The sequence below is a fragment of the Lytechinus pictus genome, chromosome 1 (assembly GCF_037042905.1).
Source record: "Lytechinus pictus isolate F3 Inbred chromosome 1, Lp3.0, whole genome shotgun sequence".
Lineage (NCBI taxonomy): Eukaryota > Metazoa > Echinodermata > Echinoidea > Temnopleuroida > Toxopneustidae > Lytechinus > Lytechinus pictus.
In genome coordinates, this window is record NC_087245.1 from 15426253 (window position 1) to 15444776 (window position 18524).

The window sequence follows — 18524 nt, forward strand, 5'->3', positions numbered from 1 at the left end:
TTTATTGGCAATAAAACTATTTAAGGTACGACTGTTATATATCATTACAATTGTTGTTTTTATTGTCAATAGTTTTGAATCGTTGTGACTTCTTTTGAAGTAAAGGTTACAGCGATTTGTCATTGAAGTTCACTTTGTTTACAGTTTGATTTCAAAAGAAAAATCTGACCGACATTGTGCACAAAAGACTCAAAACGAGGTCAAAATAGTGACATCACTTTCTCATTTCAATAAGAGTTTACGGGGTTCAGCTCTCAAAACACATCTAAAAATGCGGTGACCATGATATAGGCCGACGGAAATAATAATTAGGACTATTTTTCTTCTCATTTATAGAAATATAAAGGTCAACTGTAACTACTGCAATTAACATACTTACGTTTTGCCTGAGTAAGTCAAACAAGTGGACGGGAAATTCTGTGTACAAGTACCCATCTTTGTCTTGCTTTGGGGGCGAGTCTTCACTCTTCCAGTCCTGGAGAAATCAAAATATATTTCAAAATGCACTGATTTGGTTTTTTTTCTTTTTCTAATCGGCAGTAAACTATATTAATTGTACTTAAATGTGTCGTTTGAGTTAGAAAGGTATTGCCAACAATGGAAATTAAGTTTTTATCGATGCATGGATGGATTCCCTATTATGAACCAGACAGTGCGTGACTAATTAATTCCGTTCTAAAGAATAAAATGTTTTTGATTATGCTGCTCTGAAATTAAGATGAACGAACGGAGAAATTCTCAATAGAATGAAAAACATGATTTGTCTGGTTTAACAGCAGTCTCATGCATGCCATACAAGCATCCCCTGAATGTTTCTTTAAGTGAAAAGATTATCACATTTATGAACAGTTGTTTCAGCCTAAACGATTAATTCTGTCTGTTACTGGCTTTCCAACATTTTGCGATACTACGAATTCGAATGGTGATGATAACTTACCTCTCTCTCCTTCTGCAAAGCGTCCTTGGCCCAATGTTTAACATTGCTATGTACTGTCTTTAAATAGCTGAAACATAAAATCGAGAGATTCCCTTCGATGAGACTCTTGTTAAACTTATTTATGCGTTTTGATTACAACAGAATCAGGAGAACAAAAACAACTACCTTCTTTTTTATTATAAAACATTACAAAAAGGAGACAAACTTTATCTAAGCCCACACATACTGATGCAAACATTATACCGCAAGACAAAACAAACTTTTATTTTGAAATTGAAGTTTAAGGGTGGCTCATTTCTTTCATTCTCTCCTAAATTATTGATTGATTGTATTTATTCTTTTTCATTTCAAATTCAACAAAATTTCAATAAGATACACAAATTCATGGCGCTTTTTTCATTTAGTGGACTAACTGACTAAGTGTAGAAGACTAAAAAGATATTATCCCGAAAGTGAAATGTGGCACGTTATCTTAATTTGCCAGGTGCTCCCAGCAGGACTCGATTGATCATTGTTTTTGGAAGGGTTTGCTTTATTTCACAAAATAAGAAAAAAAAGATCGATAAAATCCCCACTGCTATCATGGCTATTAGGCACATTGTCATGAATGAACACATACAGTGTTGATGTATGCATTAATTCTTATAATATTCTTTACAATAGATCGAGCCCCCCCCCCCCCCCTACTACCAGCTAGTGCAATAGCTATTTTCAGGCATTAAAAAGTATTTATCGTAACATCGTCATTGCTCACATACCAATGTCACAAACTGGAACAAATCATAATTAAGATTTCATTTTCATTCCCTTTTCGCATAGCAATGTCAGTAGTGTGTGACGATCACAAATAATGACTCCAGGCAATTTGAAATCGTACTAATTGTCTCTGATTTACGAATACCGCATGAGTTTCTGATGAACTTGGACTATATATATGTCTAAAATTACATGTTTAGGGAAAAAAGATACATTGTTATTGTTTTGCTCATGGTCCTCAGTAAAGTGAGTTTATAATCAATAGCGAATATGACAATAACAATCAAACCGACAAAAATGATTAGACACATAAACAATTACAAAACAGATTCCTTTGAAGAGTATCATAATTTAATAACTTTAATATTTTCCATTAAAATACGTGACGTTGTACGAATTCATTAGATCTTTACCTATATATTACATATATAATGTTGTATCATGATAATGCCCAATCAAAACAACCTGACCATTATCTATTTTTCTGTTCTGGTTCAAAACACACTTGCCCTTGAACAAACTGTGTCAATAAAATTCATACAACTGGACCTGTTTGACTTTTATGAGGTAAAAAAATCCTTTACTAAATCGTAATCATGATAATGAATATATCCTCGGCGAGACAGTTCATTGAATGGTTTTGTAACAATTGCTTTGAAAGAATTCATTTGTGGTTTGCTGATCGTCTGTGTCATTAGGGAGTTAAATGTTTTCAAGGAAATTAGACTGACCAGGGACGTGCGACTGAGAATGACCATCTTCTTGTCTCTGTATTCACTTCAAAATCCTGTTATCATCAAACCAGTTCTTATTTTTAATATTTCCGTCCTCATTATCGCTTCTATATTCCTCCATATATCTTTTTTTATTCGCCGTTTTCCAGTTATTTCTTTTTCTGTCTGGAATCATTTACATGGACATAATTTGCCCTCTCCTCTTGAACATGGTTGACCCCTTCTTTTCATATATCAATCAGACTTTTCGCATTTACTACGGGGAAACTCTCGACAACTCTCGAACTTTTCGCATATACTACGGTGAAACTCTCTACAACCCTCGAACTTTTCGCATTTACTACGGAGAAACTCTCCACAAGCACCAATTCCTTTGATAATGCAAGTCAAATCACAATGATGAGCTGAGAGGCTTTTGTCGAAAGCTGATGGACTGGGACAGCATCGGAATCTCTTGACTCTGGACAGCGACATATTTGCAATAGTTCGTCCGGTGCAAATCTTCGGATGATCTGCTGTCTCAGTCCACCAACTTTCGACAATAGCCTCTCAACTCTCCAATGTGATTTTATTTGCTGCATTTTCAAAGGAATCGACGTGCTGTAGAGTTTCCCCGTAGTTAATGCCAAAACTACCTACTACATGTATTATGTTATTTATTTTGATGCACTCTCTGGAAAAGAAGAGAGAAGAGGGGGGGGGGAGGTTTTGTGCGAGGGAGGGGTCTTGTGATCTTTACGATCGTCACTCATGTACTTTGTTAATGTCCGCTGGTCACTTGTGACTAGTCCAGCCCCTAAACCACCCAAGCTTGCTCTATTCAACCTCTTACTGCATGAATAAATCATAAAAAAGATATATAATTATTTTGAGGAGAAATGAATGACAGGTCATCAAATTATTGATATTATAAAATACTAACCTTTGCTCCAACTCCTTCCTCGTATGCTCTGGAACGATGTTCTCTGCAGCCTGTTCTAAGCAGACACCTTCAATAAACGACACATTGAATCGTTTCATTTCAGCCCTGAAATTCAAACAAAAAACATAAAGGTTCTAAAATATTTTGCTGACAGCGTGCCCACTTATTTTGCATCGAGTTCCTTTCTTAACACGAATGATTTTGTTTATTAACATATCATAGCTTGGGGGAATTTTCATTACATTCGTTGCTTCATAGCCCATGTACATGTAGCTCAATACCGCGCTTTGTCGTGGAGAATACAATTGAAATCTATTTTTCTTGAAGTCAGGTATACAGGATTAAGGAGGTGACATTTCTTATGTGTCATCCTCAATCATGCATGAAATCCTCACGATTCTGAAATTTACATTCTCAGTTTGACACAATATTGTTCCACGACATGTTTTCCTCCCCACTCTTGTGATGTTTCTCAATTTTATTATTCGATTCATATTTTTATTTTCATTTCCTCATTCTCCTCTTCTTTCATATTTTCTTTCTTTCCTCCTCCCCCTCCTCTTTCTTGATCCTCCCCCTCCTCCTTCTTGTTCTTGTTATTGTTCTTCTCCTTCTTCTTCTTCTTCTTCTCCTCCTCCGCCTTCTCCTTCTCATCCTCCACCTCCTATTCCATTTCCTTCAATTTTCAATCTTCCCCTTTTTGTCTTCCTCTTTTCTCTCCTTTTTTACAATTTTTCTATGACAGCCATATATTCAATATATTCTTAAAGGACAAGTCCACACCAAAAAAATTAAAAAATTTAAAGTTAAATTTAAAATTAAAAAGAGAAAAATCCAACAAGCATAACACTGAAAATTTCATCAAAATCGGATGTAAAATAAGAAAGTTATGACACTTCAAAGGAGAATGAAACTCTTGGAGCAAGTTAGCTTTTGTGAAAGCAGAAAAATCAAAGAATAAGATCAACAAAAGTTTGAGTAAAATAGGACTAGCAATAGAAGAGTTATGAGCATTTGAATGTCGAGATCACTAATGCTATGGAGATCCTCACATTGGCAATGCGACCAAGATCCATGATGTCACAGATGAACAACTCTCCCCTTTTGGACACTGAAAATATACCCCAAAACATCTCTTTTTGCTCATTCTAATCATATGAAAAACGATTCATCAATGATATAATGTTGTGAAACCTCTGTACTTGTCCTCTCATAAAGAGAACATCTCACCTTGTGATAGACTCTATAAAAGTGAGAATATAAGTGAAATAAGTACTAAAGTAATAAGGGAGTTGTACGTGTGTGACATCACGGATCTTGGTCGCATTGCCAATGGGAGGATCTACATGGCATTAGTGATCTCGACATTCAAATGCTCATAACTTTCTTATTATTCATTCAATCTTCCTCAAACTTTCAACAATTTGTTTCTTTGATTTTTCTCTTTGATATGGATTCAGCTGGTTTCAAGGGTTTCATTCTCCTTTAAAGTTTCGCTTAATTTCACAAAACAGTTATATGCACATCCTGGTTGGTATGCAAATAAGGAAACTGATGACGCCATCCACTCACTATTTCTTTTGTATTTTATTATATGAAATATTCTAATTTTTTCCTCATTGTCAAGTGAAAGAGTGATTAATTCCTCCCTGAACATCTGATATTAGCATTGCTTAATACTATATGATTCAGTCAAGTTGGTCCCTATGGTCATATCTGAAAAAAATGAAATATTTTATAATTCAAACAATAAAAAACAAAAGAAATAGTGAGTGATGGACATCATCGACTGACACATTTGCATGTCACTGAGTTGTGCATATCACTGTTTTGTGAAAAATAAGCGAAACTTTAAAATGCCATAACTTTCTTATTTTACATCCGATTTTGATGAAATTTTCAGTGTTATGCTAGTTTGATTTTTCTCTATTTATTCAAATCAACATTTTGCTGGGGTGGACTTGACCTTTAATATTATATTCAATCACATTTTCTTCCTTACTTGTGTTCTGTGAGCCAGCTCAGTAGTTGAATGATCTCATTGTGTCGAAGTCCTGGTGATACAATATCTTGAATCTGAAATTTCAAATTTCCAAAAACACGAAAGCAAATCATTTAAATGATTTCGGGTAATTGAATTTCCTTCTTTGCTTCTTTCTTTCTATTAAATCATATTTAAGCCAAATCGTCTGTTTAAGTCTCTAATTTTTCGTATCTGTTTATTTATACATTAATAAATGTTCTGGAAGGTGGTAAAAAAATAAAAAAATCAATTTCCTGGTTTTCCCCAGACTAAGATATTCTATTGAAAGCATAAAGTAATGTAAGGGACATTCCACAAAAATGTGTCATGCGCAACTGAATAGAATAGAACTGGTATTAAAGTCAATATCACAATGCGAATTCATAATAGATCATTCATGAGAATCACAAATAATTTCTGCTTCAATCGCTTCGCTCATAAACAGAGTTCTTCTTTGTCGTAGCTAATGATTACAGGGCAAACCACCTCAAGTCCTAAACTACTCATATCTGGCCAGGTTTATTTCCCATAATGCAACATTCTGAACAAGTATAGTCTAGTGATATAGACCCGCTTGTATGGCAAAAACATTAACTCATTGCTCCATACTTCCATGTACCTTATAAAAAATTAGACTATGTAATAAAATAAAATTACAGGCTATATTTTATAACACATAGTCAGTGAGAGACTACATGTTGATTACTCCCCCTTTAAGAAATTATACCTAACGGTTGGGGGTTGACCTTCCGTGCCCCCCCCCCCCCCCTCTAACAGCACCACCACCGCATGATCATGGATTCCGAGTACAAATATTGATCACATCGACTATATCCTCTACTAGCTTGTTTTAAAGACTGCAAGATTTTGATTATCTTCAGTTTTGAACCATGGATCTGGCTCATACTCACGTGTTGTGTAAGGTACTCGTAGTAGATGTCGACGAAAAACTGTGCAACGTCACTGTCCAGCGAATGGCAAGCCGAAAAGAGACCCTATAAAACAATGATATATATCAATGATTGTTTTTAAAGCTTGTATAATTAATAATAATAAGAAGAAGAAGAAGAAGAAGAAGGGGAGGAGGAGGAGGAGGAGAGTAGGAAAAAAAGGTAAAAGGAATTAAATGCTTTATTAAAAGTATGAAAGCAATTATACCTTGAGAATATTGAGATCCTCTCGCAAGTGTTGACTAAGGAGTTCCATGTGTAAGGCTAGCCAGTTTCTATCAACTATTCTGTCTTGCTTCGGTGTATTCTCCACTCTGAAAATATAATGTAAAGATGGTGCTATTATGTACTCGCCAAAATAATAGTCAATGACATTCATCTTCACCAGATTTCAACATTTTATTATACGTAAATAAATATCTTACTGTAGAAACGAACAAACAGTTTCCAAATATTGGGGGCATAATCATCGACGACGTCGCACACCTATTTCCTTCAGGAAAAAAAAAACACCAACGCCAACGATCGACTTTCTTATTCGATTCACTGCCGTATAGGCTTTCAACCATTGTAAGACTTCCACACCTCCTTATCCTCATCTTTCCCTACCATCGCCAACATCCACCACCACATCATCATCATCATCATCATCATCGTCACCACCACGACCACTAATATCACCATCATTACCACCATAATTAACACTCAAGCTCTTTGTACCCCCCCAAAAAAAAAACACACACACACATATATACGGCCTAACTTCTATTAGACACGTTAGACACTTTTTTTGCCATCATTTCGCACTTCTTACCTCAGGAATGGAACCTTTCTGAGTTCTGTCAAAATCTTATCTTTCCATTTCTTAGGTCTGTCTGGTGTGATGAATCCTTTCTCTTCCTTGCACTGTGCCGCTTCTTCATCTCTCCTGATAAACCAACAAACATAAGCGACATGTTATTTTGTATCATTAATACAATTTCGAGATGTGACAAGAGTCATGAACGAGCAGAACACTGACATTTTTATACACAATTTATCTGTCTTAGAATTTGCATGTAAATTTTCCAATAGCTTAGAAATCCATTAAAGTTTGTTGTTTGAAAAAAAAAAAGTTAAATGAGTTTTAAAATACCTTAATGTTTTGTTTTAGGTTTTTTTCGGGGAAGGGGAAAGGGGGGCCCCATATCATGGCGTGGCGGTATTAATTCTCCCTATCTATTTCAAACCGCATGGATGTACGCGTGAGGGGACCCCCCCCCCCATTTTAACGTGCGATTTTCTTGCAACTTACAGAACTAGATAATTTAATAAAAACGTGCAGTCGGTCTCTCAATTTCATGTTGAAGATGGGACAAAACTCGTCATGATCAGCTGCAATAAGTCACTTCGCTCACTCAAATGAGCTACCTCATTTTTTTTTGCCTCGGGAGGAGGAATATTCGAAACTTATACTTTGTAATCTGAAAACTATTCTGTTCTACTTCAATGCTATATTCAATTGTAGGAGCACGATGTAAATCAAGAAGTATCGTTGCATTGCAGTTTATAAAACACAGGGACTTTGACTCTCTAACGAGTCCCTTATGTCATGTATGTTTGGCTAACTTATTACAGTCGGAGGATCCTAGTTTGCTGTGTCATTGTGTAATCCAAATTTAGCACGTCCTCAGCCCTCGCCATTTGGGGCAACTTTTTATCACAAAACACAGCAGTTCCATTGCCATAGATATGTTACTGACGGAGGAAAAAAACCCTAGAATATCAGAGGCATTGTTGATCGTTTTGGCACAGGAAATGTTTTCTATCCTGTCTGTATCAAGTGACTGGGTGTTAAAGAACATTGAAGTATTATGTATAATCAATGAAATTATTACTCGATAAGTTAACCAACTACCAACAAACAGGGAATGCGGGTTCGTAAAAATTTGTTCGAGGAGAGTAACTGATTCGCATAGTTTGACACCAATAGATGTACATTTTCAATTCGAGGTGATGAATATAAATCAGAACAATCTTACTATTTAATTTGGATTTATCTTCATACTTTACAAAATCAATAATAAAATACCAACACAATACAAAACAATACATTTGATTATAATACAAAATACTTCAGTGTGGCAAAATAATTAAGTATAGCAAACAATGACAGTAGATTATAACAATGACATTAAATGAGTTTGAAATATAAAGGAAGCTGCATAAATATATAATCTTGTATGAAATGTTGCTATTATTGCCCCTTTAAATTAAAAAACATTAAAACAAAAACACACAACAATCACAAAGAGGAAAAGTTTTTCCTGTTTATTAAAAAAAATTGAACATCTCCGTTTTTTAATCTTAATCACTCACGTTAGGATCCCATGGGGAAATAAGCATTTTTGGCTTTCATTTGTTATCCTGTCAAGGTATTCTTCCCATGTAATATTCTCAACGAATTAATTCAATCAAGCAATCAATCAATTCAATCAATCAATAAATCAACAACAACAAAAATGATAGAGCATATTTGTAGAAAAATACTGTCCCCTGATAGTTGACGGAGAGAGATGTACATTTCTGCAATTACTACCTCTAATTAATATGATCAATCTAGTGTGCCAGATCGGATTAAGAACCCTTTTCGAAAGTAGCAACGAAAATTGCTTCACAAATCCCGAGTGGAATCAGCGAACAGGTGCTGAAAGCGAGACAATGGATGACCATAGCTATATGCAGTGATTGATTTAAATAAGAATTTCCTCAGGATATCAAAAAGTGTATTGGATGTTTTTAATTAGGAGGGGGTCTGCTTATTATGAATTACGGAGACAAGAATAGACATATACTAAAATTGTATTGTTCTGATACATAGCTAGTGCATACAGTTTGAACAAGCTTATGTTTTAAATAATAACTCTCATGGATTTCACTTTGCTATATTTTTGCATTAATTGTAATTATACGTTGCAATAAAAGTGTTATATCTTGATAATTACAATGCTCATATCTAATACTGAAGAACAATTCCGTTAAATAAGATAACAGACTTGACGATATCCTATCGTGAACATTCGGGCGTACTACTATACGTTTTACCTAATAAGTATTGTATCATGTGATTTTCACGAAAGTGAAAAGGTGAATGTGGTTTGGAAATTAACTTACTCGGAAACCTTGAATTTGAAATTGTTTCAGCAGATTAATTCTTGAAACAGATTTATCGATTTATCGCTATACAAACTGCGAGAGATATAATGGAAATCTTTATGACCTTTCACCTACAACCCCTGACACGCACAATGCGCAGTGGGAGATGCCCAGTAATTTTCAGCGGGATATTTATTTATACCAAGGACCTATCTGATTCATATTATTCGATTTATTGAAAACAAAGTAAATAGGTGGATCCAGGTGGGGCCGAATGTAAAAACTATATAAAAATGAAGTGTGCGCTTCGCGCTCGAATATTTCATTTTATATAGAGACACAAGTCAAGTTCATGAATTCCAAGAGTTCTCTTTTCAGGTCAGTTTTGCATTGTCTTGTGTAGGGAGATGAATTCAAGCGATGCTTCAAATGTCCGGTGTTTAGGTCAGTAAAAAAAAATAGAAAGAAAAAAAGTCATCTCGGGTATTGCTCTCGCATTAGGCCTAAGAGATACCTAAATCTTATTTGTAGAATTAAAGCAAAAAGTATTCAAACTCAATCCTTTCGGACTATCCAAACCCCCACCCCCTCAGCTTTTCGCTCCCAGGCCGTTCAACAAATGTTGATAAAAAAATTGCTTCCCCTCCCATTTGACAATGATGACCCAAATTTCTTACTTAATTGCGGTTTAGGGATTCCTGATAAAGTTTGCACGTATGCCCTACCATCAAATTATTTTAAAGAAACTGCTTGAAGGTTTGGTTATTGTTCCCACCCCCCCCCCCAAAAAAAAAAAAAAATAATAATATAAATAATAAATAAATAAAAAAATAACGAAAAAACACAACCAACTTGAAAGCACTACAACATTACCGACAACATGGCAGCACCATTTGCGGTGGTAAAGAGCTAAACTGATTAGTTTTCCAGAATTCGAGAGTGTCTTCAACTCCTCTGGGAAAAATTGAGAAAACATTTCTTGGTAAAAAGAAATCTAAATGACGTCAGAATCGTACGAGGTATAAGCTTCAATGACTTGTGCGATATTAACATTATGAGGAAACTTATTTAAACCATGAATTTATATGAACATAATGTGGATTACTCACAAGCCTTCCAAAAAATAAGCACATGTCTACACCCACCACATTTCCTCACACTCACGTCAAAATGCAGCAAACGATTTTATTTGGCTCTTTCTGTATTGTTTGACATAACATATAATTATGAATCAATACACATATATACGGCATTTTATGGGTACATTAAAAACGGATATTTCCAAAGTCTGGATCGGGGGCTGGAGCAGAACATTCCCTGAGAAAGTTTTCTAACATCTAGGCAATAACAGGTTTAGCTCACCTTTCTTCTTCCTGTACAATCTGAAAACAAGCCTCCACAAGACCTGGATCACCTTGGGATAGGAGCAGGAACTTCCTGATCAGGACTCGGATCTGGTCCAACAACGCGTCCTGTGTTAGACAAAGTACAAATGGGATGTGAGAAAAGGTATGCGACTTTTCCGTAAAGCCGATCACAAGAAAATGAAAGTGCATCATGATGTCGACAAAGGGCGTTACGACCAACCCCCCCCCTCTCATCTTCCTCTCTGTCTCTCGAATTCATGTTATTCAGGATGTCCGTTTAGATTATCAAAAACAACATGATCAAGGTCTTGTACTAAGTTCATTTTAAGAGCAACATACAGCCCAATAACAACATTCTGAAAAAGTTTTTTTTTTCAAAATAGAAAATTATTAGTGGCAAACCTGAAAAATCATATACTTACTGCTCTTCTTTTTACTCCATTGAACGATGTGGTATTGGAAGCAAGCTGCAATTTAATTATAATAAAATAAAAACATAGATAATCAGCAGTTTTTCTAAACATAGTTTACATACTCATACGAAAATTATCATAGTTAGCTACATCAGCATTATTTATAGAGAATATTATAACATTACATACTTCATTTCATTTGTGCCAATTGAATGTTTTGCTTTTATATACTACTAACAACAAATAAAGTGAAGAGAGAATAAACACCGCGAGCTGGAGTGACGTACCACTCAACAAAAATAATTTTAATAACAACTGAAGAAAAAAAATCGTATTGCCCTTTATCTCCCCGCCCTACCAAAGGAAATTGGAACAAAACATGTTTTATATTATTAGGTATGAGGGTTTCGTCTTAATGTGAATAATAACTGGGACTCTTTTACGAATCAGAACGGGAACTGTCCCGACACCGCGTTCTGCGAACAATGACAGAAAGATAAAAATAGTAAAACCAATTCATGTACGTGAATACTGCCGTATGTGTTGTTGTTTTCATGACATTATCAAGAGCAAAAAGCGATGATTTTCTTCTGATTGGAAACAGAATTGGAGATGCAAACCATGTCTATCTTGCGGGAGGGCGGAATCGATTACTTTCTATTTTTCTCGGGCCATGTGACGGGAACGCTCCCGCATGGCAAGTCCTTTTAACATTTATTCCTATTTATTGTTATCAAGAAATACAATTCTTGATATCAAAATTTACATTTATATATATGAAGATATCAATTCTTCTTATAAAAAATGAATTCCTAATAAATTTCTTCATGAATAAACAAAATATTTTGACATACTTGCATCTCCTCCGCGCTGAGCGTCAGGTTCTGTTGATGAAGCTTGAGAAGCATATCGTCTCTCCATTTCTCCTGAAATTTCATCCTATAGGAGGATGAAAGGGTGTCGGAGGAAAGAGATGCAAAATAAGTACAAAGGAAAGAGATGAGCTACTAGTCATTAGGGCCTACAATGAAGTCTATTTTCACAATTGAAACAATATTCAAGAAAAATAAATAAAAAGTAAACAATTGTGAAGATAATAGAACTACAAGAAAGAGATAGGGGAGATGGAAAATGAGGATTTTAGTCAGTATTGAGAGTGCATGGCTTTGACAATACGAGAGAGTGAGGGGGAGATGAAGAGGGAGAAAGGGAGAGAGAGAGAGAAAGAAAGAGAGAGGTGAATTAGAGGGAAACATTCCGAAACAAGTACCGAGAAGTGCATTTTTCTATGAATGTATAAATTATCTATTAATCATCTATAAGCGGAAAATGTCAATGATATCACTTCTTTGTTGTGCATATTCGTTTTTTTTTTTTCAATTTGATTTGATAAAATCCATACATCGTTTATCTCGGAAAAAGCTAAAATTATGTTCTTAAGTGATTTGCCGCCCATTATTCATCGTTGGTTTAAAGCATCTTATACCAAGATCAATTAATATATGAAACAAATATAAAAAGTCATTTTTGAATGACAAAGAATTTAAAATCTATCGTTCCACTTTTTCTAAGACATCCAATATATTCGGCATGTAATTTCATAACCTGTACATGATAAAATCAGGTAATGGTTACTTAATAAAACACTACATAATATAATTTTTTTTTTTAATCCTATAAGGGACGCCCTTCAAGCTTTCTGATTTCAGGAAATTTTAAAAATGGTCAGGGAATTATGGATGGTGAAACCGGCGGCGGATTTAACGGTAACTTGATATGACTTCAACCCCATCCCATCCCGCTGAAAGATTACAAATTATGCCTACTTATCTATTGTACTAACCTAAAAGGACCAGGAGTGAATATATATGAAATGCATGACTGTGAGATTACTCAGTGTATGCGAATTTAATAGACTATTAAACTAGTGTAAAGTTATAAATACACAAAATTATATAAACCTATAATGTCTATATTTGTAAAGCTGTAGTCTATGACTTGGAATTATCCAAATAAAGAACATTCATTGACGAGAGCCATATTTATCAAATTAAGGCTGCTAATTATCAAACTTCGTCAAATTGAAAACCCTAAATTTAAAACTACATGCGTCATATGTTACTTAAAGTTTATATAAATGGTCTCATGATCGAGCATATAACCTTCAGACATTTTAAGCTAGTTTTGACCATGGATTTATTTTCATACAGAATCCTCCACTTTAGCCTATAAATATCATTATCAATCATCATTCGTCTGGAAAATGATCTGCAAAATGAATGCAAATAAGCGAAATATAACTTTAAAAAGCAGAAAGGAAAAAAAATTGAGCTGTATATACACCTACGCCGAATCATAGTTTTCAATTTATGATACGACAGAGTGTAAAATTATGGCGGATAAAGCCTTGAAGAAACTATAATGTATACAACTGAACCTAAACAGCCTACATGGATTGACTTGGTGTTCATCTCCTAAAATGATAGGACAGCTTAAAGCATTCAGTGCATGGTTAACCGTGTTCTATACAGAACAAAAGTTATGCTGGCACTTTTTCATTTCGTTTCATTTATTCAACCTTAATGTGTAAAAACAATAAAATACACATTTATAATGAGTACAATTTAATTAGGCATTGATACATAAGGTGTGGGTCACTTAAAACAGAGAGCTTATCACCAGAGACCCAAATATAGCATAAAAATATGTTTACATTAAGACAAGTTAAGGAGTGATTTGTGTTAATCCAGTTATAGTATATCCACATCAGGGGCGGGTCCGGGGGAGGGGGTGCAGATGGCGTAGGTGCCACCCCCTTTACTAAAATTGGTACAGAAAGAATGTCATATTCATTCATTTATTATTCGGTGTTTTTCATAAAGGGTAACCATTTCAATAACAAGTATTGTTCTACCAACATGACCAAGGGGTCCATTTTAAAAGTATGGCTGAAACAGTTCCCATTCCCAAGTAAAGGTAACAATTTTATTTTCCTTGGCCTATTATGTATTGATGACATATTTTTTAATGCTTGTTTTCCCTTTTTTTAATAACTTGTGCCATCTCCCCCTCGGAAACAATAACCATAGTAAAATCCTTGATCAGGTTGGGGCGGGGAGAGTGCATTTTGGGGCCACTCGACATTCAATACATTTTTCCCTGTCTGACGTAATTTTCAACATTAGCCAAAGTACCAAAACAATTATGATATATAGAGATATCCAAACGCTCCGATCCTATGTACATATAATTATACAAAAGCTTTCTTCTCTCCAGTACAGAAATACAATGGGTGTGTCAATTCTCGTGAATATAAATGACCTTTTAAACTTTTTAAAGAATCAACCTTCGCAACATGTTTACCACAAATCTCCGAACAATATCATAGATGATTATGAAAATAAGGTGAAAGGGATTTAAACTTTAATAAGCCATGTTAAGGTCAACTTTTCAATTCGAAGCATTTATTATTGTATAAAAGGTAAAAGGGGTTGAATTTAATGTTATCGCTTTTGTTGTGTTCATGTTCAAATTGATGTCACTTAATTGTGTTAACAGCCCACAGTCGATTAGTCTAAATTATTTTAATTTGATTTGTCGAATTTGATCTATATCTATTCTTGTCCATGAATGTTTTCGTCTTATTTACACAAGCTACATCCGTAAATGTTTTCTCTTAAAATTCGTATTTGAACATCAAAATGTTTTGTTTAATTTCATAAACGCTAGTGAAAAATGCTTGTCAATCAATCATCACCAATTAATGTTCGACAAATGAAACACTGTTTCCATATTAGGTAGTTTGGAAGTGCCCTGTGTTATTATTCACGTCAGTCGATGGTCTATATTTTCAAGAAAGGGCAAAATCTGATTTAGGAAGGGGATGGACAAGATTCTAAAGCACCCCTTCCTTTGGTGATAGCATTCATTACCGGTTATTAATTATGTCTTTACACCAAAGGTAACGGGATGACCCTCAAGAATCGCTTCCGGGTGTCGAGGTGCGAATGCTAATTATATCTCTGAAAGCTCCATGACAATGACTCAATGAATGGAGGAGTTGTAACTGCGATAAAGGTTGTTTTTATACTGCACCTCTCTTGCTATTATCGAAAATCGTATCACGTGATAAATTATTGATGCACCCCTCAAACACAATGTGGTGTTCTATGATTGACAGCTTTGATCTTATCATCCCTGTCTATTGAATCATAACGAACATTAAAATCATTATCTGGGAGGCGTTTAATCTGCACATGTTGTTTAATGACAACTTTTCTTTGTTTTAATTGACTCAGAAGCTCATGTATCTGATAGTTACCATAGTAACTGTCGGATGACACTTACCCGGTGCTGACAACTTTCATGAATATATATATATATATATATATATATATATATATATATATATATATATATTTGTTATTTGTGCATACCCCTGGAGACCATTTTATGAAGGCTTTATATATATATATATATATATTGCACAATCATTGCAATGTACATGTGCCATCTTCGGTAAAAGTGCGTTTAGATGTTAGTTGTTTAGTTTAGTTTAGTTGTTATTCAGACTTACAAATTTTTCGCGTGATTGAGTTATCAAAATAACGAGAGGTTCGCAGTTACATTTAATAAGTTTGGTCCTATTACAAGACAAGAATGAATGGAATCCCCATATCCCCCATGCTAGAATGACATGGATTATATACATTTTATTTATTGTGATATTCTGAAATTTCAGAAAGAATAAGATATTTTAACAAATCGTATTTACATTTCCGAGGGGGGGGGGCTGGGGCAAAATAAAGTCAAGTAAAAAAAAATTATTATGAACTGAATAGACAAATTAAAAGCTATGTGTTTTCGAACAAGAATTCTGATTGAAAAAAAAAATGAATTGAGGTACAAATCTGTCGTCACCTAGTATGACGTCATTGGGAGGGGGGTTTGATGACATCACATTGGTACTGAGCCATGATATCTTGTTGAATCATATTTCATCGCATGGTGCTCCCTACCTGATCACGCGGCGAGGAAATGCAATGCGACTGATCTATAAAATGAAATATGCCGATTGGCACTGCCAAGCCTAAAAATGAACTCATGTTTTACAGTAATTAAGTTAATACCTGCCGTTCAAGCTTCGAAATTGGCAAATACTTGCTTAGTCCCACACTATTATGAAGTTTTGCCGAGGCTAAGGGCTGCCATATATAGCTATTATTAATACTTAGCTCTCTTTCTGTTCAGTGATATATATTTTCAAATGGCTATAGCCAACCAAAACAGGGGGCGCGGAACGGTATTCAAAGTTGGGAGGGGGAACTGACAATGCAAAACAAAAAAAAAATAACATAAAATCCTATATACGGTTAAGTTTATGTACTGTAAACCTTTTTTTCTAAAAAAAAGTGGGGATGATGCCGCACCGAGCCCATCCGCCCCCCCCCCTCGTTCCGCGGCACCTGCAAATACCCGAATTACGCACAATAAGCCGTCTTCAAATTTGATGTTTCTTTCCAGGAAACCTACTAAAAAGGCTTTCAGTTAACCCGATAACAGGGGCGTCCATCTTTTGGAGAAGGGGGGGGGGGGAGTAAAAGAAATGTAATTTGTTTAATTGTTTAATTGTATCTTTTTGCCAAGTTCAATGGTTTTATAGTGCTTGCCAATGCTTTATATATGCATTATTATATATCATATCATGAATGTTTCTATATAGATGAAAAAATATTGGGTGCAAACATATCGATTTGCCCCCAATATCGCCCCTGCCCGTTATAAATAAAAAAAACTACAATAAATACAATCCAATTTGTATATATTGTTTGTTGCTATGACTGACAAGTCTTTGGCAAACTTTAAGGTTGTCAATAGCAACCTCTCTTTGGAAGTATACAAAAATGAATATTATAACAAACATGTATATCAAGGCCTCGTGCTCATTAATTAAAAAAAATGCCCGGAGATAGAAAATAAATAGTCCGGGCTAATAGAACTGAGCGCGAAAAGCATGTTTGGCATATATTCGGAATGCAAAGCTGCAGCAGGGACGGTGTGGCAAAGAAAATAAATTATGAAAAAAGTACTTGAAGAGATAAAATGACGGAAGTGTGGGAAGGGGGAATTTTCTCTCATATTTTCTTATTTTTTTTTTAAATAATTCATTCCCCATCCCATGCCAATTCACGACCCCTTTATGACCCAATTTCACGTCAATGTTTTTTTTCGCAAGGCTGTGCAAAAATTAGATTAGCTAATTTTCATCACACCTTTCATTATATTACAGACTCACACATATTTTCTTTAGCGATTATCCCCCCACCTGATAAAGTGCCCCGATAAATTATGCATGTATAACATGGTAAGTCAGTTAGCAAGCAAAAGCAACCCCCATTAAAAAAACAAGGCGAGTGGAAAGCAATGATGCGGATAAATATAATATCTGAGATGCTTTCCAACTATAAACCAACATGAATTCGTGTTGATGGCCTCTGTAATTATCCAAATTAGCCTATACTGTACATGTTCAGCCGCAAATTTCGTCAAAAGTAATGAAAACACAAGATAACTGCCTTTTCATTTGAAGGCCCTAAATGACACGATTTTAATAAACATGGGAAAACCACCAGACACCATATAGTGTAACCTTACATTGTTGTATAATAATTTAGGGAAAATTATTTTTATTTCTTTTTTTAGTTTGCGCGTGTCAGTTCTAATAAGACGTCAAATATAATGCATAACGTGCTCTTAAAACTATTGCTTCAACGGAACATTATAGCCCTTATTAAACAATTTCCAGATACATTAACATTTTTGTGCAAATATCAATGTTTGATGCATCCATCCGTTAGTTATTCACTCATGTTGTAATTCATTTAATGTCAAAGACCTTGAATATGATTTAATCTTAAATATTCTTCGTCTTCGTGTCAGTTCGTGATTTGGTTTTGTTTAGGCAATCAGCCCAATTTATGTTTTTCATCATATGCTATACATGTTTATTAGTATAAGAAAGCATCACATTCTTATTTCTTTTCGCTTTTTTCTGCTTTTATAAGCTTCGTGTTTTTATGTTATGGAAAGAAAAAATCATGCCAACTTTTCAGTCTTATGACATATTTTTTTCAAAAGTAATGACACATTTATTTCGAGGTCGCGTCAATTTTGGTGGGATATTTGTGGACTTTGTGGTGAAACTTTCAGCGAAAATTATCATTCATAAGACTAGTCTATCTAATCAGTTTAATGTCTTGTCTGCGATGGGGAAAGTGGTAAGGTTGC

General features: G+C 34.8%; 1 protein-coding gene across 1 annotated transcript in view; it reads right to left on the minus strand.

The window, feature by feature from the left end:
• LOC129262551 (exocyst complex component 3-like) overlaps positions 1–12175 on the minus strand; it is a 20297-nt gene extending 8122 nt beyond the window's left edge. The window contains exons 1-10 of the mRNA XM_064096975.1: positions 12092–12175; positions 11247–11291; positions 10820–10929; positions 7137–7250; positions 6531–6636; positions 6284–6367; positions 5352–5425; positions 3350–3454; positions 938–1004; positions 380–475 (exon numbers count right to left, since the gene is read on the minus strand). Coding sequence (XP_063953045.1) covers positions 380–475; positions 938–1004; positions 3350–3454; positions 5352–5425; positions 6284–6367; positions 6531–6636; positions 7137–7250; positions 10820–10929; positions 11247–11291; positions 12092–12175 — 885 coding nt within the window. The remainder of the gene's footprint in view (positions 1–379; positions 476–937; positions 1005–3349; positions 3455–5351; positions 5426–6283; positions 6368–6530; positions 6637–7136; positions 7251–10819; positions 10930–11246; positions 11292–12091) is intronic.
• Between the last annotated feature and the right edge of the window lie 6349 nt (positions 12176–18524).